The sequence below is a fragment of the Cydia amplana genome, chromosome 21, assembly GCF_948474715.1.
Source record: "Cydia amplana chromosome 21, ilCydAmpl1.1, whole genome shotgun sequence".
In the NCBI taxonomy this organism is placed as follows: domain Eukaryota; kingdom Metazoa; phylum Arthropoda; class Insecta; order Lepidoptera; family Tortricidae; genus Cydia; species Cydia amplana.
This window is the reverse complement of record NC_086089.1, coordinates 8,339,146-8,360,778: the sequence shown is the minus strand read 5'-3', so window position 1 is coordinate 8,360,778 and position 21,633 is coordinate 8,339,146. Positions and strand designations below refer to the sequence as shown.

General features: G+C 42.3%; 4 protein-coding genes across 4 annotated transcripts in view; 2 read left to right on the top strand and 2 right to left on the bottom strand.

Moving 5' to 3' along the window:
• The window catches only part of LOC134658206 (titin-like), a 40,294-nt gene extending 27,978 nt beyond the window's left edge, over window positions 1-12,316 (bottom strand). Inside the window, exons 1-4 of the mRNA XM_063513815.1 lie at window positions 11,555-12,316; window positions 5,329-5,503; window positions 2,939-3,131; window positions 690-944 (exon numbers count right to left, since the gene is read on the bottom strand). Coding sequence (XP_063369885.1) covers window positions 690-944; window positions 2,939-3,131; window positions 5,329-5,502 — 622 coding nt within the window. The 5' untranslated portion in view covers window position 5,503; window positions 11,555-12,316. The remainder of the gene's footprint in view (window positions 1-689; window positions 945-2,938; window positions 3,132-5,328; window positions 5,504-11,554) is intronic.
• LOC134658205 (uncharacterized) lies at window positions 8,390-10,402 on the top strand. Its single transcript, XM_063513814.1, has one exon. It carries the CDS (start codon window positions 8,390-8,392, stop codon window positions 10,400-10,402), a length of 2,013 nt encoding a protein of 670 aa, XP_063369884.1.
• A 1,571-nt stretch (window positions 12,317-13,887) lies between the features above and the next one.
• LOC134658006 (uncharacterized) lies at window positions 13,888-19,382 on the bottom strand. The gene is made up of 3 exons (XM_063513603.1): window positions 19,302-19,382; window positions 16,445-16,696; window positions 13,888-14,005 (listed from the first exon to the last, which is right to left on the bottom strand). Exons 2-3 carry the CDS (start codon window positions 16,693-16,695, stop codon window positions 13,906-13,908), a joined length of 351 nt encoding a protein of 116 aa, XP_063369673.1. The 5' UTR covers window position 16,696; window positions 19,302-19,382; the 3' UTR covers window positions 13,888-13,905.
• Window positions 17,756-19,381, top strand: LOC134658005 (coiled-coil domain-containing protein 102A). The gene is made up of 2 exons (XM_063513601.1): window positions 17,756-18,629; window positions 19,088-19,381. The coding sequence occupies exons 1-2, from the start codon at window positions 17,760-17,762 to the stop codon at window positions 19,379-19,381; spliced, it is 1,164 nt and encodes a 387-aa protein (XP_063369671.1). The 5' UTR covers window positions 17,756-17,759.
• Window positions 19,383-21,633: the final 2,251 nt, after the last annotated feature.

Below are 21,633 nucleotides of genomic sequence, written 5' to 3'. Positions count from 1 at the left end.
TTTTTTACCTAGCGTATTCTCCTTGCTATGTATGACTCTAGCTTGCGTCATACTTCCGAACGGAAACTCGCATCTATCCGACATGGGGGTAGGTATGTTCTGCGTCAGTTACCCGTCCATGACACACAGTATTGTGACACAAGTTATACATAACTCTAAATTAGTGTAAATCTATTTTTTTAAGATATAGACTAGTCTTACCTAGCGTATTCTCTTTCCGATGTATGACCCTAGTTTGCGTCATACTTCCGAACGGGAACTCGCATCTATCCGACGTGGGGGTAGGTATGTTCTGCGGCAGTTTCCCGTCCATGGCACACAGTATTGGGACACAAGTTATACATAACTCTAAATGTAGGTTTATTGTCTTACCTAGCGTATTCTCCTTCCGATGTATGACCCTAGCTTGCGTCATACTTCCGAAGTTTCCGAACGGGAACTCGCATCTATACGACGTGGGGGTAGGTATGTTCTGCGGCAGTTTCCCGTCCATGACACAAGTTATACATCTATAAATGTAGGTTTATTGTCTTACCTAGCGTATTCTCCTTCCGATGTATGACCCTAGCTTGCGTCATACTTCCGAACGGGAACTCGCATCTATCCGACGTGGGGATAGGTATGTTCTGCGGCAGTTTCCCGTCCATGACACAAGTTATACATCTATAAATGTAGGTTTATTGTCTTACCTAGCGTATTCTCCTTCCGATGTATGACCCTAGCTTGCGTCATACTTCCGAACGGGAACTCGCATCTATCCGACGTGGGGGTAGGTATGTTCTGCGGCAGTTTCCCGTCCATGGGGCACACAGTGTTGGGACTCTTGAAGTTGTCCCGGGGGGGTTCGGCGCTGGTGGAGGCTCCGTCGTCGGACAGGAGCCGGCCGATGCCGCCGAGGCCCGATAGCAGCTCGGCGTTGGGTTGGGTGCGGGAGGTGCTCGCATCTGGAAAATACAAGCGTGTTAATTCGTATACGTATTTATATTTTTCATCACACATGTTCGAAAAAGATCTTATTTCACGCAGACTGCAGGTGTACTGAAGGGCAAACGCCTATATAAATTATTACCATAACTCCCTCGAGATGGCCAATCTGTCAAAAAATAACAATATGGCGGACGAATGTATGAAATGTGACCGTATTTAGGAATGATTTTACTTAAAAAATCGTTTTTTCTGCAAAAGTGTGATGAAAAACATTGTGTGCAACTGCGGTGGTAAGAATACTACTAACTCGAGCCTTTAATTCACTCCAGCCTTTACATAATAAGCCCTTTTATTCAGAGGTTGATTATGTCTCTTAACTCAGTGTGCCGCTTGGCAAAGGCCTCCACGAGCTCTTTCCATTGGGGTCTGTCGTGAGCCAGTTCGGTCTCGCTATGAGTTTGAATTCATCCTCCCATGTTGTTCGAGGTTTCTTCTGGCTACATAATTCACGCCCTTCAAAATGAAAACAGTTCCCCGAATGCGATGGCATGCTATATGGAAATCTAGCCCCGCATCGCCGCCCACTCGGGCCCGCGCCCGAGTGACCAATGAATCTGCTTTATGCCGAGTGACCAATGAATTACTACTACAGTAAAGTTGCCGTCATTAGAACTTGCGAACTAGTAAATAAGTAAATAAATAAATAATATGAATATATGTACTTAATAACTCTCACTTACTTATAAGTTCTAGTTACTTCGTTTTGATATATTGTTTTTACTGCTACACCCATATTTATGTAGTTATGTAGACGCTCACAAATCGTCATAACTTCTACTTGTTTACATTGTAAACTACCTACTCATTAAGTTAAATGTAACGTTTCTTTTGAGTAAATAAATGTCTTTAACCAGAACTATGTAAACAAACAATGTAACTTTGTTTTGTGACTGTTTCTCCTTGAATTTTCACACTACCCCATCAAACACAATTCAAACTATACACATATACACTATTGAAACGGTCCGTTCCGTAAAATACATAAATATATAACTGTATCTTGGAAATTTAATTAAAAGTTTAAAATGGTTTCATAAGTTAGGTTATTGGGACCTGATGGAATGACGTTTTTGTTTCTTTTAAATTCTACAATTGTCTATGATGGGTAGTGTTGTGACTAAAGTTTGTGATATAAACCCGTTAGACACTACCCAACTCACGCTCTGTACCTACCGCCGCGGTTGTAAAATACATCAATACATCATTCTTAAGTACCAATTTGTCTTCTGATCGTGATTAAACAAATTAAAAATAAGTAACTACTTGTTTTTTAATTTTGGTATTCTATTACTCGATATGGTTTGACATTAGTAAAGTAGTAAGTAAGAGTCTTGCCCATCACTAGTAAATTCATCATTCAGAGACAATTTCAATATGGCGGTTTGTTTACATAGTTAAGCTTTGGATTCCTCCGAAAACGGTGCCGTCATATGACGGCCGTCATATAGCGGCAGCAAAAGACGGCCGTCTTTACGGTGGCGACATGTGGAAAGTACCACGGCGTCATAACACACCGTCATCCACCAAGGTCAAAGCGGCAAATTTGAAAAATGTAGGCGCGATGGGATAACGTCCCATAGAAAATTTTAATTTCGCGCCTTTTCCTACTGACTTATTTGCTTGATTATCTATAATTTACTTGGAGGAATGAAATATCATCAGAAGAGGAAAATAATCATTTATTCAAATCTCGTGTCATTTATTCAAAATGGCGTCACCGCTATCTAATAAAACGTTCACAAAACTATCGACAAGGTCATTACGGCCGTCATCTTACGTTACGTTGACAATCAACGTAACGTAACGCCGTCTAGGAAACCGCGCCATCTTGTTTACATAGGCAACGTTCTAGTGACGTCAGTCAACGCTATATAGCGGCCGTAATATGACGGCACCGTTTTCGGAGGAATCCAAAGCTTTAGCAAGTTCTAATGACGGCGAGTTTAGCTACCTTCATCCGTGTTGATCCGCAGCTCGGTCCCGTGCTGCAGCCGCAGCGACACGGCCTGGTCGCCGTCGAGCTGCACGGACAGTATGCCGAGCGCCCGCAGCTGCGGGGCCCCGGCCGCCGCGAGGGCCCGCAGGCGGGCCGCCGCCGCGCGCGGCACGGATAGCGTCACGCGCACCGAGTTCCACGGCTCCACCTGGAGAAAGGCATTGATATGTATATAACTATAGATAGATTATACTCATACTTGAGCAGAAAAATAAATAAATAAACAAATATTATGGGACAATCTTACACAAATCGACCTAGTCCCACGGTAAGCTTATAAGGCTTGTGTTGTGGGTACTAGACGACGATATATATAATATATAGATACATATAAGTACTTAAATACATAGAAAACATCCATAACTAAGGAACAAATATTTGTGATGAACACACAAATAATGCCCTTACCGGGATTCGAACCCGGGACCTCCAGCTTCGTAGGCAGGGTCACTACCGACTAGGCTACGGAGGACGTTAAAAAATACTCCCATATTTATTTCTGTACCTACGAAGAAATCTGTTATTTTTGATAAACTAGCGACCCGCCCCGGCTTCGCACGGGTTATCAAATTATACATAAACCTTCCTGGGAATCACTCTATCTATTAAAAAAAACCGCATCAAAATCCGTTGCGTAGTTTTAAAGATCTAAGCAGACATAGGGACAGACAGCGGGAAGCGACTTTGTTTTATACTATGTAGTGATTTTGCAAGTACATCCATCTTTATCATACTCGTTGTTAAACATAAGCTTGTATCTTTCTCTTTCGGTATGCGGGAGCTCGTTAGCACGTACACATTTCTCGCTTGCCCAGCCGCGACTAAAGGCAACTTGCTTGCTGAAATAACTCGCGTTTACGTAAGAAAACTGATAGATGGAGTTACCACTCTTTCTTTACTTATATTTCTCTATGATGAAAATAATAATATTTACAATGACACTCCCTGACTGTCGGGGCACTCGCGGCGCTCATGTGCTGAGCCTACTGATCACATACAGTATACCTTGTGTGTGTGTGTGGGGCTTTTCACTCTCGAACTATAGACGCTCATTCTTCATTTGAGCCAAATCAAGTAAGATTTGGAGTCCCAGCATCCCAGTACGCACTGGGTACAGTGAGTGAGACAGCAACAGTATAACTTGTTCACTTTGAGTGTGTTGGGGTGCGGCTCAGCTCGCGCAGCAGGCGGAGGCGTGCGGGGAAGCGCAGGTTGGAGGGAGATAGGTTGGAATGTGGCTTTTCGCGCTCGAGCTACAACGCTCTCTTCAAACGCGGGTCACACAAGACCTAGAGGCCCACAGGGGACAGTATACCTTGTTCACTTTGAGTGTGTTGGGGTGCGGCTCAGCTCGCGCAGCAGGCGGAGGCGCGCGGGGAAGCGCGGGTTAGAGTGAGATAGGTTGGAGTGCAGCTTTTTGAGCTCGAGCTACAACGCTCTCTCTTCAAACGCGGGTCACACAAGGCCTAGAGGCCCACAGGGGACAGTATACCTTGTTCACTTTGAGTGTGTTGGGGTGCGGCTCAGCTCGCGCAGCAGGCGGAGGCGCGCGGGTAAGCGCGGGTTAGAGTGAGATAGGTTGGAGTGCAGCTTTTTGAGCTCGAGCTACAACGCTCTCTCTTCAAACGCGGGTCACACAAGGCCTAGAGGCCCACAGAGGACAGTATACCTTGTTCACTTTGAGTTTGTTGGGGTGCGGCTCAGCTCGCGCAGCAGGCGGAGGCGCGCGGGGAAGCGCGGGTTGGAGGGAGATAGGTTGGAGTGTGGCTTTTCGCGCTCGAGCTACAACGCTCTCTTCAAACGCGGGTCACACAAGGCCTAGAGGCCCACAGGGGACAGTATACCTTGTTGGGGTGCGGCTCGGCGAGCAAGGTGCGCAGCAGGCGACGCTGGCGCGCGAGGAAGCGCGGGTCGCGCAGGTCTCCCTCGCAGGGCACAACCACTGATCTCCACTGGTAGCGGGAGACAGTATCTAGAGTGAGACAGCAACTATACCTTGTTCACTTTGAGTGTGTTGGGGTGCGGCTCGGCGAGCAAGGTGCGCAGCTCGCGCAGCAGGCGGCGAAGGCGCGCGGGGAAGCGCGGGTCGCGCAGGTCTCCCTCGCAGGTCACAATCACTGATCTACACTGGTAGCGGGAGACAGTATCTAGAGTGAGACAGCAACTATACCTTGTTCACTTTGAGTGTGTTGGGGTGCGGCTCGGCGAGCAAGGTGCGCAGCTCGCGCAGCAGGCGGCGAAGGCGCGCGGGGAAGCGCGGGTCGCGCAGGTCTCCCTCGCAGGTCACAACCACTGATCTCCACTGGTAGCGGGAGACAGTATCTAGAGTGAGACAGCAACTATACCTTGTTCACTTTGAGTGTGTTGGGGTGCGGCTCGGCGAGCAAGGTGCGCAGCTCGCGCAACAGGCGGCGCAGGCGCGCGGGGAAGCGCGGGTCGCGCAGGTCTCCCTCGCAAGTCACAACCACGCCGCACGCGCCGCCGCCCGCCGAGCCTAGCCCGTCGCTGTCCGCTGCCATGCTGGAATTGGGGGTTTGGTTTAAATCAGTTTTTAACCTTTTGGAGGCCAATGACCGATATATACGCACCGCAGGTCCAACGCCAAAGACGTATTAATCGGTCATAGACCACAGAGCAACATAGACGTAGATGCATATGCATAAAGTTCAATTTCAGTTTTAACAATTCGGTGACGTGGCGTCTGAGTGACAGCGTTTGTGTTTGACAAAAGGTTTGACACGGCGTCGAAAAGGTTAAGCACCTCAAAAGAAGTATACTATAGCCGGTCAAACAAAAACGTTTATCAGTAGCAAAAGGCGCGAAATTCAAATTTTCTTTGGGGGCGATAACGCTAGGCGCCTACTTTTTTTTTATTTGCCGCTTTTTTCTACTGACGGAAATGGCTTAACAGACTATATATCCTCCTGAAACCCAGAAGCAATTATTATGTTTTTTTAAATTTGGAACTCTTAGTTACTTTACTCTATAAAAAGTTAGAATGGATTATAGAATACGTACAAAAATTTGTAAACAGGGTCTCAGAAGGATAGAGTTGGCACGTTTTAAAATTCCTGACAACATACCAAAAATAACTTAACGTAATTTAACCGGATTCATTGTTGCCCACCAAGCTTTGATGGGAAACAACAATACGTCTACCATTTTGACGTAGCACTTACGACTTTTAATATAATACATAGCTATTTCTCTACTATTCAACTAAATCATCCATAAGACTATAAAGGCCTGTGCACACCAGGTGCGTGTGCGTAGACGCACGTGCGCGTTGTAATATACAGTTCCTTATGAGAGACGGCACACCGCTTGCGTGACGTGTGCGTGCGCGGCTCCAACATTTTAGCGCACGCGCACGTGCACATCTACGCACACGCACCCGGTTTGCACAGGCCTTAATAGTGTTGTTGTGTTTCAACCGTTTAATCTTTTTTACTCATTATTGAATAACATATCATACACTCCGGGAGTGCCGACAGAAGTGAAAACTCAATGACTAGTCCAAAATGTCTGCAGCACTATGTATAATTGCCGATCTTCCTTTCTATTGAAAAACTTTAGTCAGTGAGCTTGTTTAAAATTCGAATAGAAATTGTAATAGTACATTATTGTCGAGGTTCGGAAGTAGCTACTTGCTGGCTCGTTTTAAACGGACGACCTTGGGAGTCCGTTTAATTGAATCCGAAGCCAGCAAGTAGCCATCCAGCCGAGTCATATATAGTGCTTTTCTCAAAAATGGCGCAAGAAATAGAAATATTTTACAGAAGCAACGGTCTAATTTTCACAGAAAAAAGTAAAACCATTAAAAAGATTTGCTTGCCGCCTTTAAAAAAAAAAGAAGTGTATTTTTCTGCTGAAAATACGCCAACCTATTTGAGAGACCTAAATAGTCGCGGTACCAACATTATAATAATAAGTGCTGATCATCTGTTTGGTTGTTTAATGGACCTATGCCTTCATTTGATATGGCCATTTAAAGTTTTAAAAAGTTAAATGGAATTTGTATGCAACATTGCAGTCCCGAAATCGAGACTGCAATGTTTTTAACTTTTTAATTTTTTGAATGACCAAAACTACGCACTTCGCGACCTATTTTTTAATCGGCAACGTCGACTTTGCCGTCCATTTTTGAGAAAAGTTACCTTGCAGACCTTGCATCTATAAATATATTTGGTCATGATATTGAGTTTTATTCACCAGTATTAGGGTTCACTTTTATTAGCGATTTCATAAAGATGTAGCTTTATTGAATTATGTCATTGAGTTTTTCTTTATTGATTTAAATGCCATCTAAACCTTATGGTCACTTGATCGCCTTACGCTGTCTCGAGTTTATCATTTTTTCCCCACCTGAAAAAGTGCCCAGCGCCGCTAAAGAAGTTTTCACTTCAAAAACAATTAAGAGAAAGAAAGATCTTTGTCAGGAAGAAGAGGCTTTGTCATAGGTTTCCCCTATCACAATAGATTCATTTAACACTTTTCAAGTTATCACAGTCGGCTGATAAATCTGCCTATTTCTGTTGTATACTTGCTTCCTATTTTTCTACTTCTTTCTAATGTTTAGTGTATTTTCCCCATTCCTTTTTTTGTAATACATGTATGTTTATCCTGTATACATTTTGTATGTATTTATCCTATATCCTTTATCTTTCTGGCACTTTGTTGTACATTTTGCTGCATTTGTCACCCTCTTTTCACTTTCTCCTCTCATCTACCCAAAGGTTAACTGAAAGAGATCCCTCAAAGGGATAAGTTCGCCTTTTGTACAATAAAGAGTTTACTACTACTACTACTAAAACAAGTTTTCTTTAATACCTACTAAAAATTTCTTGTAACAAAATCAAAAGTGAGTATTGTATTTTGGATTCATTCATAGCATACATGTTTTTACAGCTTACTGTGTTTCAATTTTTCACAACCTTTTTATATTGAAATTTCTGTACCTACATGGTAAAGAAACACTACCTATAATAATAATAATAAATCCATTTATTTACACAATAAAGCATACTAAAATGTTCGGCGGCATTGGAGGTGGTTGAGGAGAAGAAGGTAGAATGGGCGATCAGCTCCTTTGCGCCCTTCAAGGCCGCGGGCCCTGACGGAGTCCTGCCGGCACTACTGCAGAAAGGATATAGATACATAAAAGAGGACTTAGTGGAACTATATAGGGCAAGTATTGCACTAAGATACATTCCAAGGGTATGGAGAGAGGTGAGGGCGGTTTTCCTGCCGAAACCGGGTAAGAAATCATACCAAGAAGCGAAGTCATTCAGGAGCATAAGTCTGTCGTCTTTCGTACTGAAGACTTTAGAAAAAGTGATAGATAAACATATAAGAGAAAAAGTGGAAAGCAGCGGAGACCCGCTACACGGGAATCAGCATGCTTACATGGCAGGAAAGTCAACGGAGACAGCTCTACACAACCTAACGGTAAGGGTGGAAAGGGCACTAGAAACGAAACAGTATGCATTAGGCTGCTTCTTCGACGTGGAGGGGGCTTTTGACAAAGCAACCTTCGAGGCCGTAGAGGAAAGTCTGAAGAGAGAGGGCATCCGACCGACAATATCGGAATGGATAGGGAGAATGTTGAAGGGCAGATCCATTACGGCGGAGCTGGGAGGAGTAACAAAGTCGATTAGTCCAAGAAGAGGGTTCCCACAAGGGGGATGTCTGTCCCCCCTGATGTGGTGCCTACTTCTAGACTCAATGGTAAAAGAGCTCAACAGAGGTGGTATGTACATGCAGGCTTACTCTGATGACGGAGTGCTGCTAGTGAGAGGAATGGTTCTTACCGTGATGAGAGACATAATGATAAGAGGCCTCAGACAGGTATTGGGGTGGTGTAGAGAGAGAGGGTTGGATCTCAATCCATCAAAAACAAAGCTAGTGTTATTCACTAACAGAAGAGTAAAAGAGATGAAACCTATAAAGGTACAAGGTATAGAACTAGACATGGTAGATGAGTTGAAATATCTGGGCGTTATTTTAGACAGTACGCTTAGGTACAAAACTCACATCAAGGAGCAGACGGCAAAAGCTATAAGAACACTGTTCCAATGCAAAAGGGCAGTCGGTAAGAACTGGGGACTGAAGCCAGGAATGATTCACTGGATCTACAAGGCGATAATACTACCCAGGGTGCTATATGGAGCTGTAACATGGTGGCATAGAGCACATATTAAAGAAAACCAAAGAGACCTAACCAAAGTCCAGAGACTAGCGTGCCTCATGATGACGGGGGCTATGAGAACGACCCCGACACACGCAATGGAGGTAATGCTAGGTTTGAAGCCACTCTGGATTGAGGTTGAGAAAAGAGCCACAGAACAGTGGTACAGAATGAAAGCATGCAAGGAATGGAGAGGAAGCTGCGTGGACAAGAGACATGCGCGGATACAAAGAGAGGCACTATCAAAACTTGAGATGTTGATGGCCAATAATGACCTTATAAAGAGGCAGGAGATATTTGACAAGAAATATAGAATACACATAGGAGACAGAGACAACTGGAAGGTGGAAGTCGGTCACCCGACGACCATTTGCTTCACGGATGGCTCAAGAAGAAGCTCGACTAAACTGGCAGGAGCGGGCATAGTGATCCCCAAACTAGGGGAGAAAATATCAGTACCACTGGGCAGATATGCTAGCGTGTTCCAAGCAGAGGTATGTGCAATAGCGCGCTGCGCAAGCATAATCAAGAAGAGTGTAAAGCAAGAGGGCGCTGTCGTAATATACACAGACAGCCAGGCAGCACTAAAGGCACTAAAGAAAATATCAGTCACCTCCTCCCTCGTGAGAGAATGTCGAGAGGAGCTCAACTTGATAGGCAAGCAAAGAAGTGTCACGGTGGCATGGGTGCCAGGACACCAGGGAGTAATGGGAAATGAGAAAGCGGACGAGCTGGCGAGGATAGGGGCGGAGACGGAATATATAGGTCCGGAACCGGCTCTGCCTATGTCAGCGGATGTCACGAAGGGAGTAATAGAGAAGGTAAAAGAGATGGAAGCACAGAGAGAATGGGAAGAAGAGACTGGGTGTAGACAGTCGAAGATGATGATCAAAGGGTTAGACCACAGGAGAACCAGGTATCTTTTGAAACTAGGTAAGAGCAGTCTGAGACTACTGACAGGTATCATTACGGGTCACAATACTCTCAACAGACACCTTAAGATAATGGAAATTAGTAGAGACGCCTCCTGCCCACACTGTGGTAAGGAGGAGACTAGCTTACATTTACTAGCAGAATGTACTATGTACGCGGCACCGCGATATAATACATTCGGTAGAGACACACTGAAAGAACACGAACTAAAGGACGTCGAACTCAAAGATGTCCTTCTGTTCTGCAGGAAAACAAGAAGATTCGAGGAGAATAGTGTGGGAATGCCGCCGGGACAGTAACCTGCAGCTCCAACTCCAGGGAACAGGGCTGAATGAACGCGACACGCGATCGACAGCCCGCCTGCATCCGGCCGGGCGTCCCTACACTACATCTACATCTACATCTACATACTAAAATGTGACGTTATCTATGAAAAGGGACCTTATTGTCGATGGCGCTTACGCCATTATTAACGATGCTCCGATATAAATACGATGCCGCGCGACGCTGTGCGGCGTAAGCGCCATTGACAATAAGGTCCCTTTTCATAGATAATGCCCCAAATATTATTTACAGAAATTTGAAACCTTCCTGACATTGACCTATAACCTTGAAAAAAACAAGTGTATAGTTCTTTAAAATAATATGAACATGTGCAACAAATTTACAGTTTTGTTTAGATAAAATCTCGATAATATAATATAACAAGAAACAGTCTTAATAAATTTTAAAACCCCAACATGAGCCTAAATCAATAAATAAAATATATTTATTCATTAAACCAAAAAGTTTTACAATATTCTAGGCCTAAGAAGTACTTATAACTTTATCATTACTTACATATTTGTAAACAATTTTTTTAATGATATTATAAGTACATAATAAGCATGTTACTGATATGAAGAGAAATGTATATAATAATGATGAAATGAGACAAAAACAATGCATTGATAATATAAACTTCATTCATATAGCACTGTTATCAAATCTATAACTGAAAGTTAGGAACTTACTATTGTAATATTCCATGCCTAACCTAACATCTATTTACGTATTTGACACTATTGACAAACAATCATGTGCTAATGCTAATAAGAATAAAATAACCTGGTATATCATTTCACCTTTCATCAGCACACAATCGGAATATACGCAACAGGAGCAAAAGTGTCACACTATAATATGAGATCCTTTGCACGTAACCGCAAGGTCGTCGTTTCGACGGCCGAAAAACACAACAACACTAGTTACACAACCCGAAAATTTAACTTAATTACCGTGCAGATTAAAACATAGGAAATTAAACGTGCGTTTACACCCGCCCGGACCACGGGGATACGGCCGCGGCCACTCGGACGGCCGCAACACCACTCGGCGCGACCCCATGTCCATTTCGACGTACCACCCTTAACACTACGCGAAATGTAAATAAACCAAAAAAATAAACTTACCTCTCATACAATGTCACATTCCGTTCAATTCCACACAAGTTCTATTCCATTGTGATGAAAATCATCCTGGAAATTTAAGCGCAACATTACTATCCGGCGCGATCGCTTCGCTAGGCAATATCAGTCTTTAATGGCCAGTGTCCACTACTCCAAAAACATATGATACGCCACTTTTGTCCCGCCCCTGTTGCGTTCGGGGCTTTCTTCTTGGCTTATTTTCGATTTTTCACAACGAATCACACGACTAGAATCACTGATATTGCTACACAAATCGAGTCCACTGATCTATGTTCCAGTGACGCAAAGCTCATACATCGTGAAGAGCAGCAGCCATTTTGAAATGTACGGGGGAGTGCAGTCACGGCATGGAACATTCGCAAATTACAGCCGTTCCTGACTCTTTTTTCACTTTAAACGTAACGCGATAGTTAAAATACTTTATACAGATTCCATTTTAACACTTTAGGTCACAGAACTTCACTCCATTTTCCTATTGAAACTATCCAAAACAACCTAAGCGACATCCGATAATTCCAGCTTACCCCATTTGCATGACACACATAAAATACCGAAAAATCACTCGAAGCACATAAAAACGTACATAAAATGCGTCGTGCTGAATTTTAAGAAGTTATAGTATCGCATCAATATATCAGTCCAGTAGAAAAATCGCTAAAAAGATTGGTATATAATTTACAAATAGTTAATTCGGTACGAACAATAACAACGGCCGCCATTTGCAATTTTCAACTTGACATGCGCATTGACTCGAACTAGACAAACATGCAAGTTATAACTTTTGTGAGGTGGTAATTTTTGATAAAATAAAAAAATCGTAATACGTGTTTATATATTACAACGGAATATATTAAAATAGTTCAAGGCTATTTTGTGAATCACGAATAGCGTATAGATATAATACCTTTAATAATCGTTGATAATTAAATAATTTCGTTAAAAGAGACTACACTACAAAGTTATATCAATGGACTTTCATGCTCCGATGAAGATTGTGCATCATTGGTGGAAAATATAATCTCTGTGTTTTGTAATAAATTACGAAGATTCCTATTGGTTGCCGCCATGAAACGTGAGGACACGAATCACTTCCTGTGAATATTTTTTTTAAGCAATATTTTAAAAAAAGTTTATAATATATTACGTGCTTACCCGACGCAAAAAGAGGGGTATACCTATTTTTGAAATAATTGGGTATTATAATGTTTGACGCCAATGTCTGTCTGTTTGTGGCATCGTAGGCATCGTAGCTCTCCAACGGATGGACTGATTTCGATGCAGTTATTTTTTAGGTGAAAGCATATTACTTATTCTGACGTGAAAGTTTGAGTTCTTGCGGTGGTTTTAAGCTATGTTTGATAGAAATCTGTCTAATCTAATATTCGGACTCTATTCCACAAACTTTAGAAATGACTTGCCACAGGATGCCACTTAATAGGTCAATTAAATGTATCCATACCTTTCAGTAGCGAAGACGAGTTATGGTTTCACGAAATTCGAGAACCTACCATTGATAAAAACTTTATCAATATGTTCTGTATTGTACATTTTCCTCGACTCTAAATTACGCGTTTGTACTGGACGCTTTGATAAAGTAACAGCTTGAAAAGATGCACTTTGAAGTACTTAAGATGAACAAAGTCGTTCTAGATTTTCCCTACACGCCGACTAAGTAGGTATGCCGAGCCATCGTTTTATTAAGTACGGTAGTTTTAAATGCCTGACACGCCTGTGCTCTTATGACAAACGACTCTTCCCAAACATGTTAACTGTAGGAAACTAAGGAAATCGTCATATAAGGCTTAGCTTAGACTGAGAAGGCAACAATGGCAACATGTATTACTCCCAACCCCCTTCGAGCCCTAGTCTTACGTATTACGTGGTATTACGTAATATATAAACAGACCCTTGGCATGGATGTTTGAACTTTGATCAAAATAAATTGACAGCCGGAAGTAATCAGATCAAATTCGAAATACTCCACACAAGCAATTAAGACCTTGCTACACGGTCGCCGACAAGCCCCTCAGGCCGCGTGGCCTTGGTCTGGACGGACCGTGTAGACAGTTGTTTCCAACAAAATTTGACCAAAACTGACCAAGGTCAGACCAAGGACAGACGGTTAGAAGGCTTGTCGGCGACCGTGTAGCAAGGGCTTTATTCGACCGATAAATAAAGCGGCCAATAGACGAACGAAAGAAACTATGATGAGGTTAAAAAAATCCAGAATTAAATCTCGCTAGTAATTATCTCTGTAGGCCTCTATGTAATAAATGATTAAAGCCATGTACAAACAATATTTATATAATATTAATAATGACAAATGTATACAACTATTTCTTTTTGTCTTTCTTTGGGAAGCCTTCTTTAGGGACAGATTGAAACAGACCCATTTTTGCCATATCATCGGCCCAATCGTCAAATTCTGAAAGTCTGAAACAAAATTATACATTAGTTTAAAAAATATAGTTTGCCAAACCGATTTGTCAGTCAATAAGAACCAGGAAAACTATACTTTTCTTTTGGGTGCTAGTCTATATATACTTGGTCAAGCAGATCTCGTCAGTAGAAAAAGGCGGCAAATTTGAAAAATGTAGGCGCGAAGGGATATGGGAAAATGTCCTATAATATTTATTTATTTATTTATTTATATCGTCCCATAGAAAATTTTAATTTCCCGCCTTTTTTTTACTGACAAGATTTGCTTGAGCAAGTATATTATACTACTCTTTGGTGCTTGTACTGGTGTAAGACAAAGAAAGTATGATTCTCTCTGTCTATGTTTGAAATGAGACAGTCCTTTGACAAACTATACTATAGTATTATATATCGACGTTGGCTAAAAACGACGGGCTCTGCGTAGATCGAAACGTATGCGTCACTGCGTCATGATAAAGGCTATTCTCACTACACTATATTTTATTTATTTCTATTTGCATTTTGCATTTAAAATCAGATTTTATCTAATTTTCTATTTTAACATAGTGTTTTATTCATTGGTCAAACGTAAGGGCGTTATAAGTCCTTCAATATAAATCTAATAGCTCCTATTGTATAATACTTCCATAAAAAAATTGCCGTATTTTACCAATGAGTACGGACCTTAAAAGTATAGAAATGGTTGATTGTATGAAAAGGCCTATTTTAGACATTTAATTGCAAAAATAAATAGTGTTATCTACTATCGGAGTGTTTAAGTGATAATATAATGAAAAAACGTTAACGGTGCTTGTTTTACACTTTGCAGGTTTCTATATTTTATTTAGTTTTATAGCTTAATTTTGGAATCAATCGATTTATGTTATGTTCCGTTACTCTACTTTAGAAATTGCCCAAATTGTCTCGCTGTTTGTTGTAGTAGCGTATGTTATTATTGTTATTAAGAATAACAAAAGAGAAAGGAGAATCTGTCATAACTGAAACAGTTAATTTAATGTTGACTTGACAGTTCTTTTTCTTGTAAAAGTTACATTTGAATTGAATGTACAGTAATTGTTGTAATGCCATCTAGTGCCCTAAATGTCACTGGACTAGTAGCACTTTTTTGTCTGTTCATCTGGCAGCAAGTTGTATCTCATGAACAGGGAGACAGTTGTGATCTACATGGGCTATTTTTATTTAAAGTTGTACACTACAGCTACACTATAGTGGGTCAAACCAATCTGCCAGTAAATAAGAACAAAAAAAAACTATACTCAACCTTTTCTTTTGGGTGCTAATACTTGTGTAAGACAAAGATAGTTTGATTCTCTCTGTCTATGTTTGAAATGAGACAGTTCTTTGACAAACTATATTTTCACTGATTTAAACTTTCACGATTTTTACATACTTATTATTAAGTCCCGTTGTATAATTTAATAAACTATATTTTCAATTTGAATTACGATAAAATAAAATAAAATCAGTAAAATAAAATAAAATCGATACAACTTGGACAGAAAGTAATTTGAAACCTTATTTGCCAACCTACTATAGGATATTCAAGCAATTTTTAACCCCCGGTGCAATAAAGCAGGGGTGTTATAAATTTGACGCCAATGCTGTCCTCCTAAGGTAAAAGGCCGTATTTTCAACCATATGAAGATACCGCTTTTTAGCTTAGGAGGGCAGAATGTCTGTCTGTCTGTGGCATTGTAGATCTCAAACGGATAACGGATGGATCTATTTCTATACAGTGGCCGCCCTGTAGCCCCAGGCCCTGTAGTAACTACTAGCCACCCCTTTCTCAGCACCCATCATAAAGACTGTCGCCCCACATGTCTTGCCATCCTAGGCCCGGCCCTATTGTGTTCCGCCACTGTTTCTATACGCATGGCCATCTTAAACTATGCTGGGTCCCTTGGGCACATATGAATTTGGGGCCCTTTTGGTAAGTAAAGAAAGTAAATTAAACTAGCATATTTCTACTATGATATTCTATTTATGGGTAATCAAATATACACTATTACTGTGTGTTCTTATAGGCTCCCTGATGATGGGGGCCCTGGGCTTCTATATGTTGGTTCTTAGCTATATTTAATAAAAATAGACCCAGCAGTTTGAAGAGTATTAGCTCATTTCCAAAATGATGTAAGGGATTTTTGAGGGAAAGGGGGATTTTAAATTTAATTGTTAATATCTGGGAGACCGAGCCTTGCTCGGAAAACATACAAAAACTCGAAAATGTGCGTTTTCCCAGAGACCAAACCTAGCTAGATCGATTTTTCGCCCCCAAAAACCCCCATATAGCAAATTTCATCGAAATCGTTAGAGCCGTTCCCGAGATCCCCGAAATATATATACATATAAATAAATAAATATGCAAGAATTGCTCCTTTAAAGGTATTAGATTTGAGTCATTGCTCTTTAACAGGTTTAATAAGTAAAACTCACGCATAAAACTCCCTATAACGCTCCATATGCGGCCGCGTATACCCAAAGTACACCGTGAGTCCCACTGCAGCACTTAGAAGCAGCGCTTCAGTCAGCTTCCTCTTCGTCTGTGCCCAGTGCAACCCGCGCATGATGGGCTTAACCCGACATGCTGGTGGGGGAGGGGGTGGGGGGCACACGGCCGGACACGGCGGCTTCGGTGCCGGCGGGCATGGGAACGGGGGACACGGAGTCTCCGGTGTCTTCACCATGCTGTGCTAAAAACATATTAGGACATTATTTTATATAAAAATATCTATCTATCTATTAAGCCCTTTTGTTCTGAGTTAGAGTATAGCCCTTGCTACACGGTCGCCGACAAGCCTTCTAACCGTCTGTCCTTGGTCTGACCTTGGTCAGTTTTGGTCAAATTTTGTTGGAAACAACTGTCTACACGGTCCGTCCAGACCAAGGCCACGCGGTCTGAGGGGCTTGTCGGCGACCGTGTAGCAAGGGCTTAATCTCTAAGCTCAGTGTGCCGCTTGGCAAAGGCCTCCTCTAGCTCTTTCCATTGGGGTCTGTTGTGGGCCACTCTTCTCCATTTCGGGCCCGCTGTGAGATTGAGTTCATCCTCCCATCTTGTTCGAGGTTTCTTCTGACTCCGTGTGCAACCTCTTGGGTACCAATCCGTTACGATCTTACTCCATTTTTCCTGCATGTCTCTCAACATGTGGCCAGTCCATCTCCACTTCTGCTGGTCTATTTTAGTGGGTATGTCGGTCACTTTTGTTTTTTGTCTCAGGTCTTCATTTCTCATTTTGTCTAGTCTGGGTTTCCCCGTCATACTTCGTTCCATAGACCTCTGGTACTGAAGCCTGTTTCGGTGCTCTTTGTTGAGTGCCCATGTCTCACATCCGTATGTATAGGTATAATCCGTATATAAAAATAACCAAACTACAACATAACAGATAAGACATGAGAGCCCAATTCTAGACTACATTCCATTAACAAAATATGTTAAAATGACTCGAATTGAATCTTAAATTGGCCAGACCATATACCTACATTGTAACTGATATTCAATTCAATATGGAGGTGAACTCGTGAATGCTCCTGATCGCAGGTGTTTGTCACCTCACCTCACCTTCAGTTCGGGCCATAAATATGCGATCTGGGGCTTTACGAATTACCGCCCGTGGTTTGTCTAAAGTTTTAAGTCTTGCCTTGGCCAGGAAGTGAGATTTTCTCCACGCGTAGCGTAACGTAAAATTTTGCCTAGGGTGACGTAAAATTTTGAAAAGTTATGAAACCTTTTCCTTTGCAGATCAAATGAAAAATGGCGCAAAGTTCACACGGAGGCAGCCACCGCCGGAGCCGGGAGCCGGACCTGCGGTACTCCACAACCGACTGGGAGGCCAAGGAGGCCCTCATACAGAGGGAACTCGACGAGGCCAGGGCCCGGGCCACGCAGATGGAAAAAACTATGCGCTGGTGGTCAGACTGCACGGCCAACTGGAGAGACAAATGGAGCAAGGTTCGCAACGAAAGAAATAAGGCGAGAGAAGAAGCGAAACAACTGAAGATCAAAGTAGATGCTTTAAGCAAAGAACTCTCTATGCTCAAAGCTGAGAAAACTAATCTAGGCCAACAGTTAACCGATGTTATCAAAGACAACGAAAAGTTACTAACTATCGGTGAAAGCAGAATAGTCTCCGGAGAACTCACTACTGAGGACGGTGTCGAATTAAGAAGGAAAGGTTATGTGTCTCCGAATGAACCTCGACAGAGAGCATCGTTAGACTCACACAAATTCTCAAATGTAGATAATGTTTTGGCTAGTAAACTAAGCGAGATGAGGTTGAGGTTAGATGAGACTTGTAAAAGCTTACAGACGGAGAAGGATCAGAAAGCGTTTCTTCTAGCTAAAGTAGAAACGTTGACGGCTGAGATAAATAATATGAAGATGCAGGAGCATAATGATAGGACGTTAGGATCAACAGATTCTAGTCACAGTGAGGTAGAGCGACTTCAGAATGAGTTGCAAGACGAGGTAGCGGCCAAGCAGACGCTAGAAGAGAAGATAGCGGAGCTGAAGATGGAGATTGAGAAACTGAAATCGGAGAACACGATACAGTGGAGTAAAAGGGAGTTGATGGAAACTGAAAATATTGCGATACTCAGGGAGAATAAGAAACTTTATAGTCAGGTTTGTCATTTTGTGACGTTCAATCAAAAGGTACCACTTTGTCGACACCATAAGGACCCTCGGACAGGTTATTCGAATAAAGATACTAGCGACCCGGGCGGCTTCGCACGGGTTAACAAATTATACATAAACCTTCCTCTCGAATCACTCTATCTATTGAAAAACGGCATCAAAATTCGTTGCGTAGTTTTAAAGATCTAAGCATACATAGGGACAGACAGCGGGAACCGACTTTGTTTTATACTATGTAGTGATGACAAGCAAATTTCGTCTTTATGCTAAGCGACATAGTGGTAAAAATTCGATTGGTGGTGGTGGAAATTGCAGGGAGTAAGCCAGAAAAAAAAAATAGTGGTACCTTTTGATTGGGGACAACCAATATTCAAATATCGTTGATGTCAGTTGCACGTTCCAATTGGCCTGTCTCTTGTGATTAAAATAATAACACATTTTTCCAGGTCGTTGAACTAAGAGAGCAGATACACAAACTAAACCGGATATCAGACGGCAGCGCCTATGGCACCACCTTCGACTACAGACTGGAGTCCGACTACCACAGAAAGGCAAGCGGAAGCCCCCGGTCCCACGAAAGACCAAGAGACTTCAAATTCAACGAATACTCCAGGTTAGACCCAAATCTCTACGATGACAAGAAACTCAGCAGTCGCTCACATTCTAGCAATGATTCTTCGGAAGCTAATTTTCAAAAAACTGATGATGAGCTTGCCATATTGGAGAAAAGTGAGAATTAAATATAAATTCACCTTTTTTGGGTCCCGATGATTTTTTGACAGTTGGAAGGGAAAAGTCGAATGTGACAGAAAAATTTAATTGACTTTTTTTGTGGGGTATGAACGTTGACTGTTGAGGTTTCATTAAGTATTTATTTCGAAACTGTGAGAAAGTATTTGGTTGTACAAATTATTAATTATTGTAAAAAGTATAGTTGTTTTCGCAATAACTGAGCAATATTAGAAAGGAAATTGATTTTTAATGAAATTTTTTCGTTCTGTAAATAAAAAAAAAGGTTGAAACAATAAAAAAAATCATCGATTTAGCTGAATTTGAACCTATCAGTCTATGCAGGGGGGGGGGGGGGTCACCTCTCTCTGCAACTGACTGTACATGTCTTATCTGTCTTATATCAGTTTACGAATTAAAGCTATAAATCATTAAAAAAAAATACGCAAACGTAATGAATGCGTAGATGGTAGCACAGACCTAGAATCCGCTCGCGCTGATGGTAGTTATGCAACACTAATGTAGAGACCGATTTGATCAGGAAAATAATGTGCGCCAATCTCATCTAGCGTCCACCCGTACACAATTTAATCACCAATTTGCATTCCATAAATATTAACTTCGAAAATTGGCATTTTTGTGTCCGCACCTGCTGATTTGATCTGGGAATCAAATTGGCGTTGCGTCCGCACGGCCTGATTCGATCGGACAATTTCATCAGTTTGGCGAAAAATTGTCTCGTCTGGACGTCACTAGAACCTGGTGTGGTGCGGCCTTAACATGTACAATACCATTAATGCATTTATACAAGTCACAAATACTCAAATTGTTTGCCGAAATGTTTAGTACAGTCGCCATCAGATATACCGGAGCGACCAAGGTGCTCACAGATATCTGTACACGCCTCTATTGTGAAGGCGTTAGATTAGAGTGCATGTTCAGATATTTTTGACCATCTCGGCCGTTCCGATATATCTAATTGCGACGGTACGGTAATATTGGATGGAAAGGGTGCCAAATAGTTGGTTAAAATTTTCAAGGGTGATTAAGGGCCTCACACTAGTGTCTTAAGCGTCGGCGTCTAGTCAGCGCTATGGAAAATGGCGTCGCTGCGCAGTTGCGCCAACGTTGCGTCGAGCAGCTGCCATAGAGTTGACTAGACGCCTACGCTCCGGAGACGCTTAATGTGGGGTGGCTGTAAGGGCCAGACCACACTAGCGTCTTTTGAGCGTCGGCGTCTAGTCAGCGCTATGGAAAATGGCGTCGCTGCGCAGTTGCGCCAACGTTGCGTCGAGCAGCGGCCATGTAGTTGACTAGACGACGACGCTCGGGAGACGCTTGTGGGGTGGCTGTAAGGGCCAGACCACACTAGCGTCTTTTGAGCGTCGGCGTCTAGCCGGCGCTATGGAAAATGGCGTCGCTGCGCAGTTGCGCCAACGTTGCGTCGACCAGCAGCCATAGAGTTGACTAGACGCCGACGCTCCGGAGACGCTGTGGGGTGGCCCTAAGGTGAATGAGTGAAGTGTGAACTGTATGTGTGAATGTTGGGTAAAACTGACATATTTTATTTATAAACTGAAATACTAAATACTGAATATTTTACTTGTCCTTACAGGAAAAAGACCGTAATTAAAATAACTGTTTTCATATTACAGATACAAAATTAAATGTTTTGTTAACATAAGTCTCGCTCGCAATCAGTGGCGGATTTCCCATAAGGCACAGTAGGCACGAGCCTAGGGCGGCGAGATATTAGGGGCGGCAAATTGTGACAAAAAATCGCTGATGATAACAAGAAATAACTTAAAATTAGGCCAGGCAACGAATTCTCAAAAAAAGGTATAGAGGGAAATGCTTGGAACACAATTTTTGACTTCGTAACTTTGTTTGAACTAGTTAGGAGGTGAACATATCAAAAGTCCCCGGCCGTAGCCCTTGAGCCGGGGGAAGAGGGAGGTTTGAAGGTCCTATTTTTCGGTTTTTCGCTTATATCTCGGAAACTATGCGTTCTAACGACTGATCATTGTACAAAATGAAAGCTGATTAAATTTGCTACAAGTTTTATTTAGTACAGTTTTTCGATATATTGAAGGCCCTCCACAGTTGTGCGCGAATCGCGCCGCGAAGCCGTGAACGCGAGTGTGGCGTCGATTTCACAGATTGTTCACGCCTTCGCGCCTTGTTCCCCGTTTTTTGTCGGTTTTTCGGCCAGCGTCAAAGAAGGCGCGAAGCGCGAACTTGCAAGACTCCACAATATCTGCTC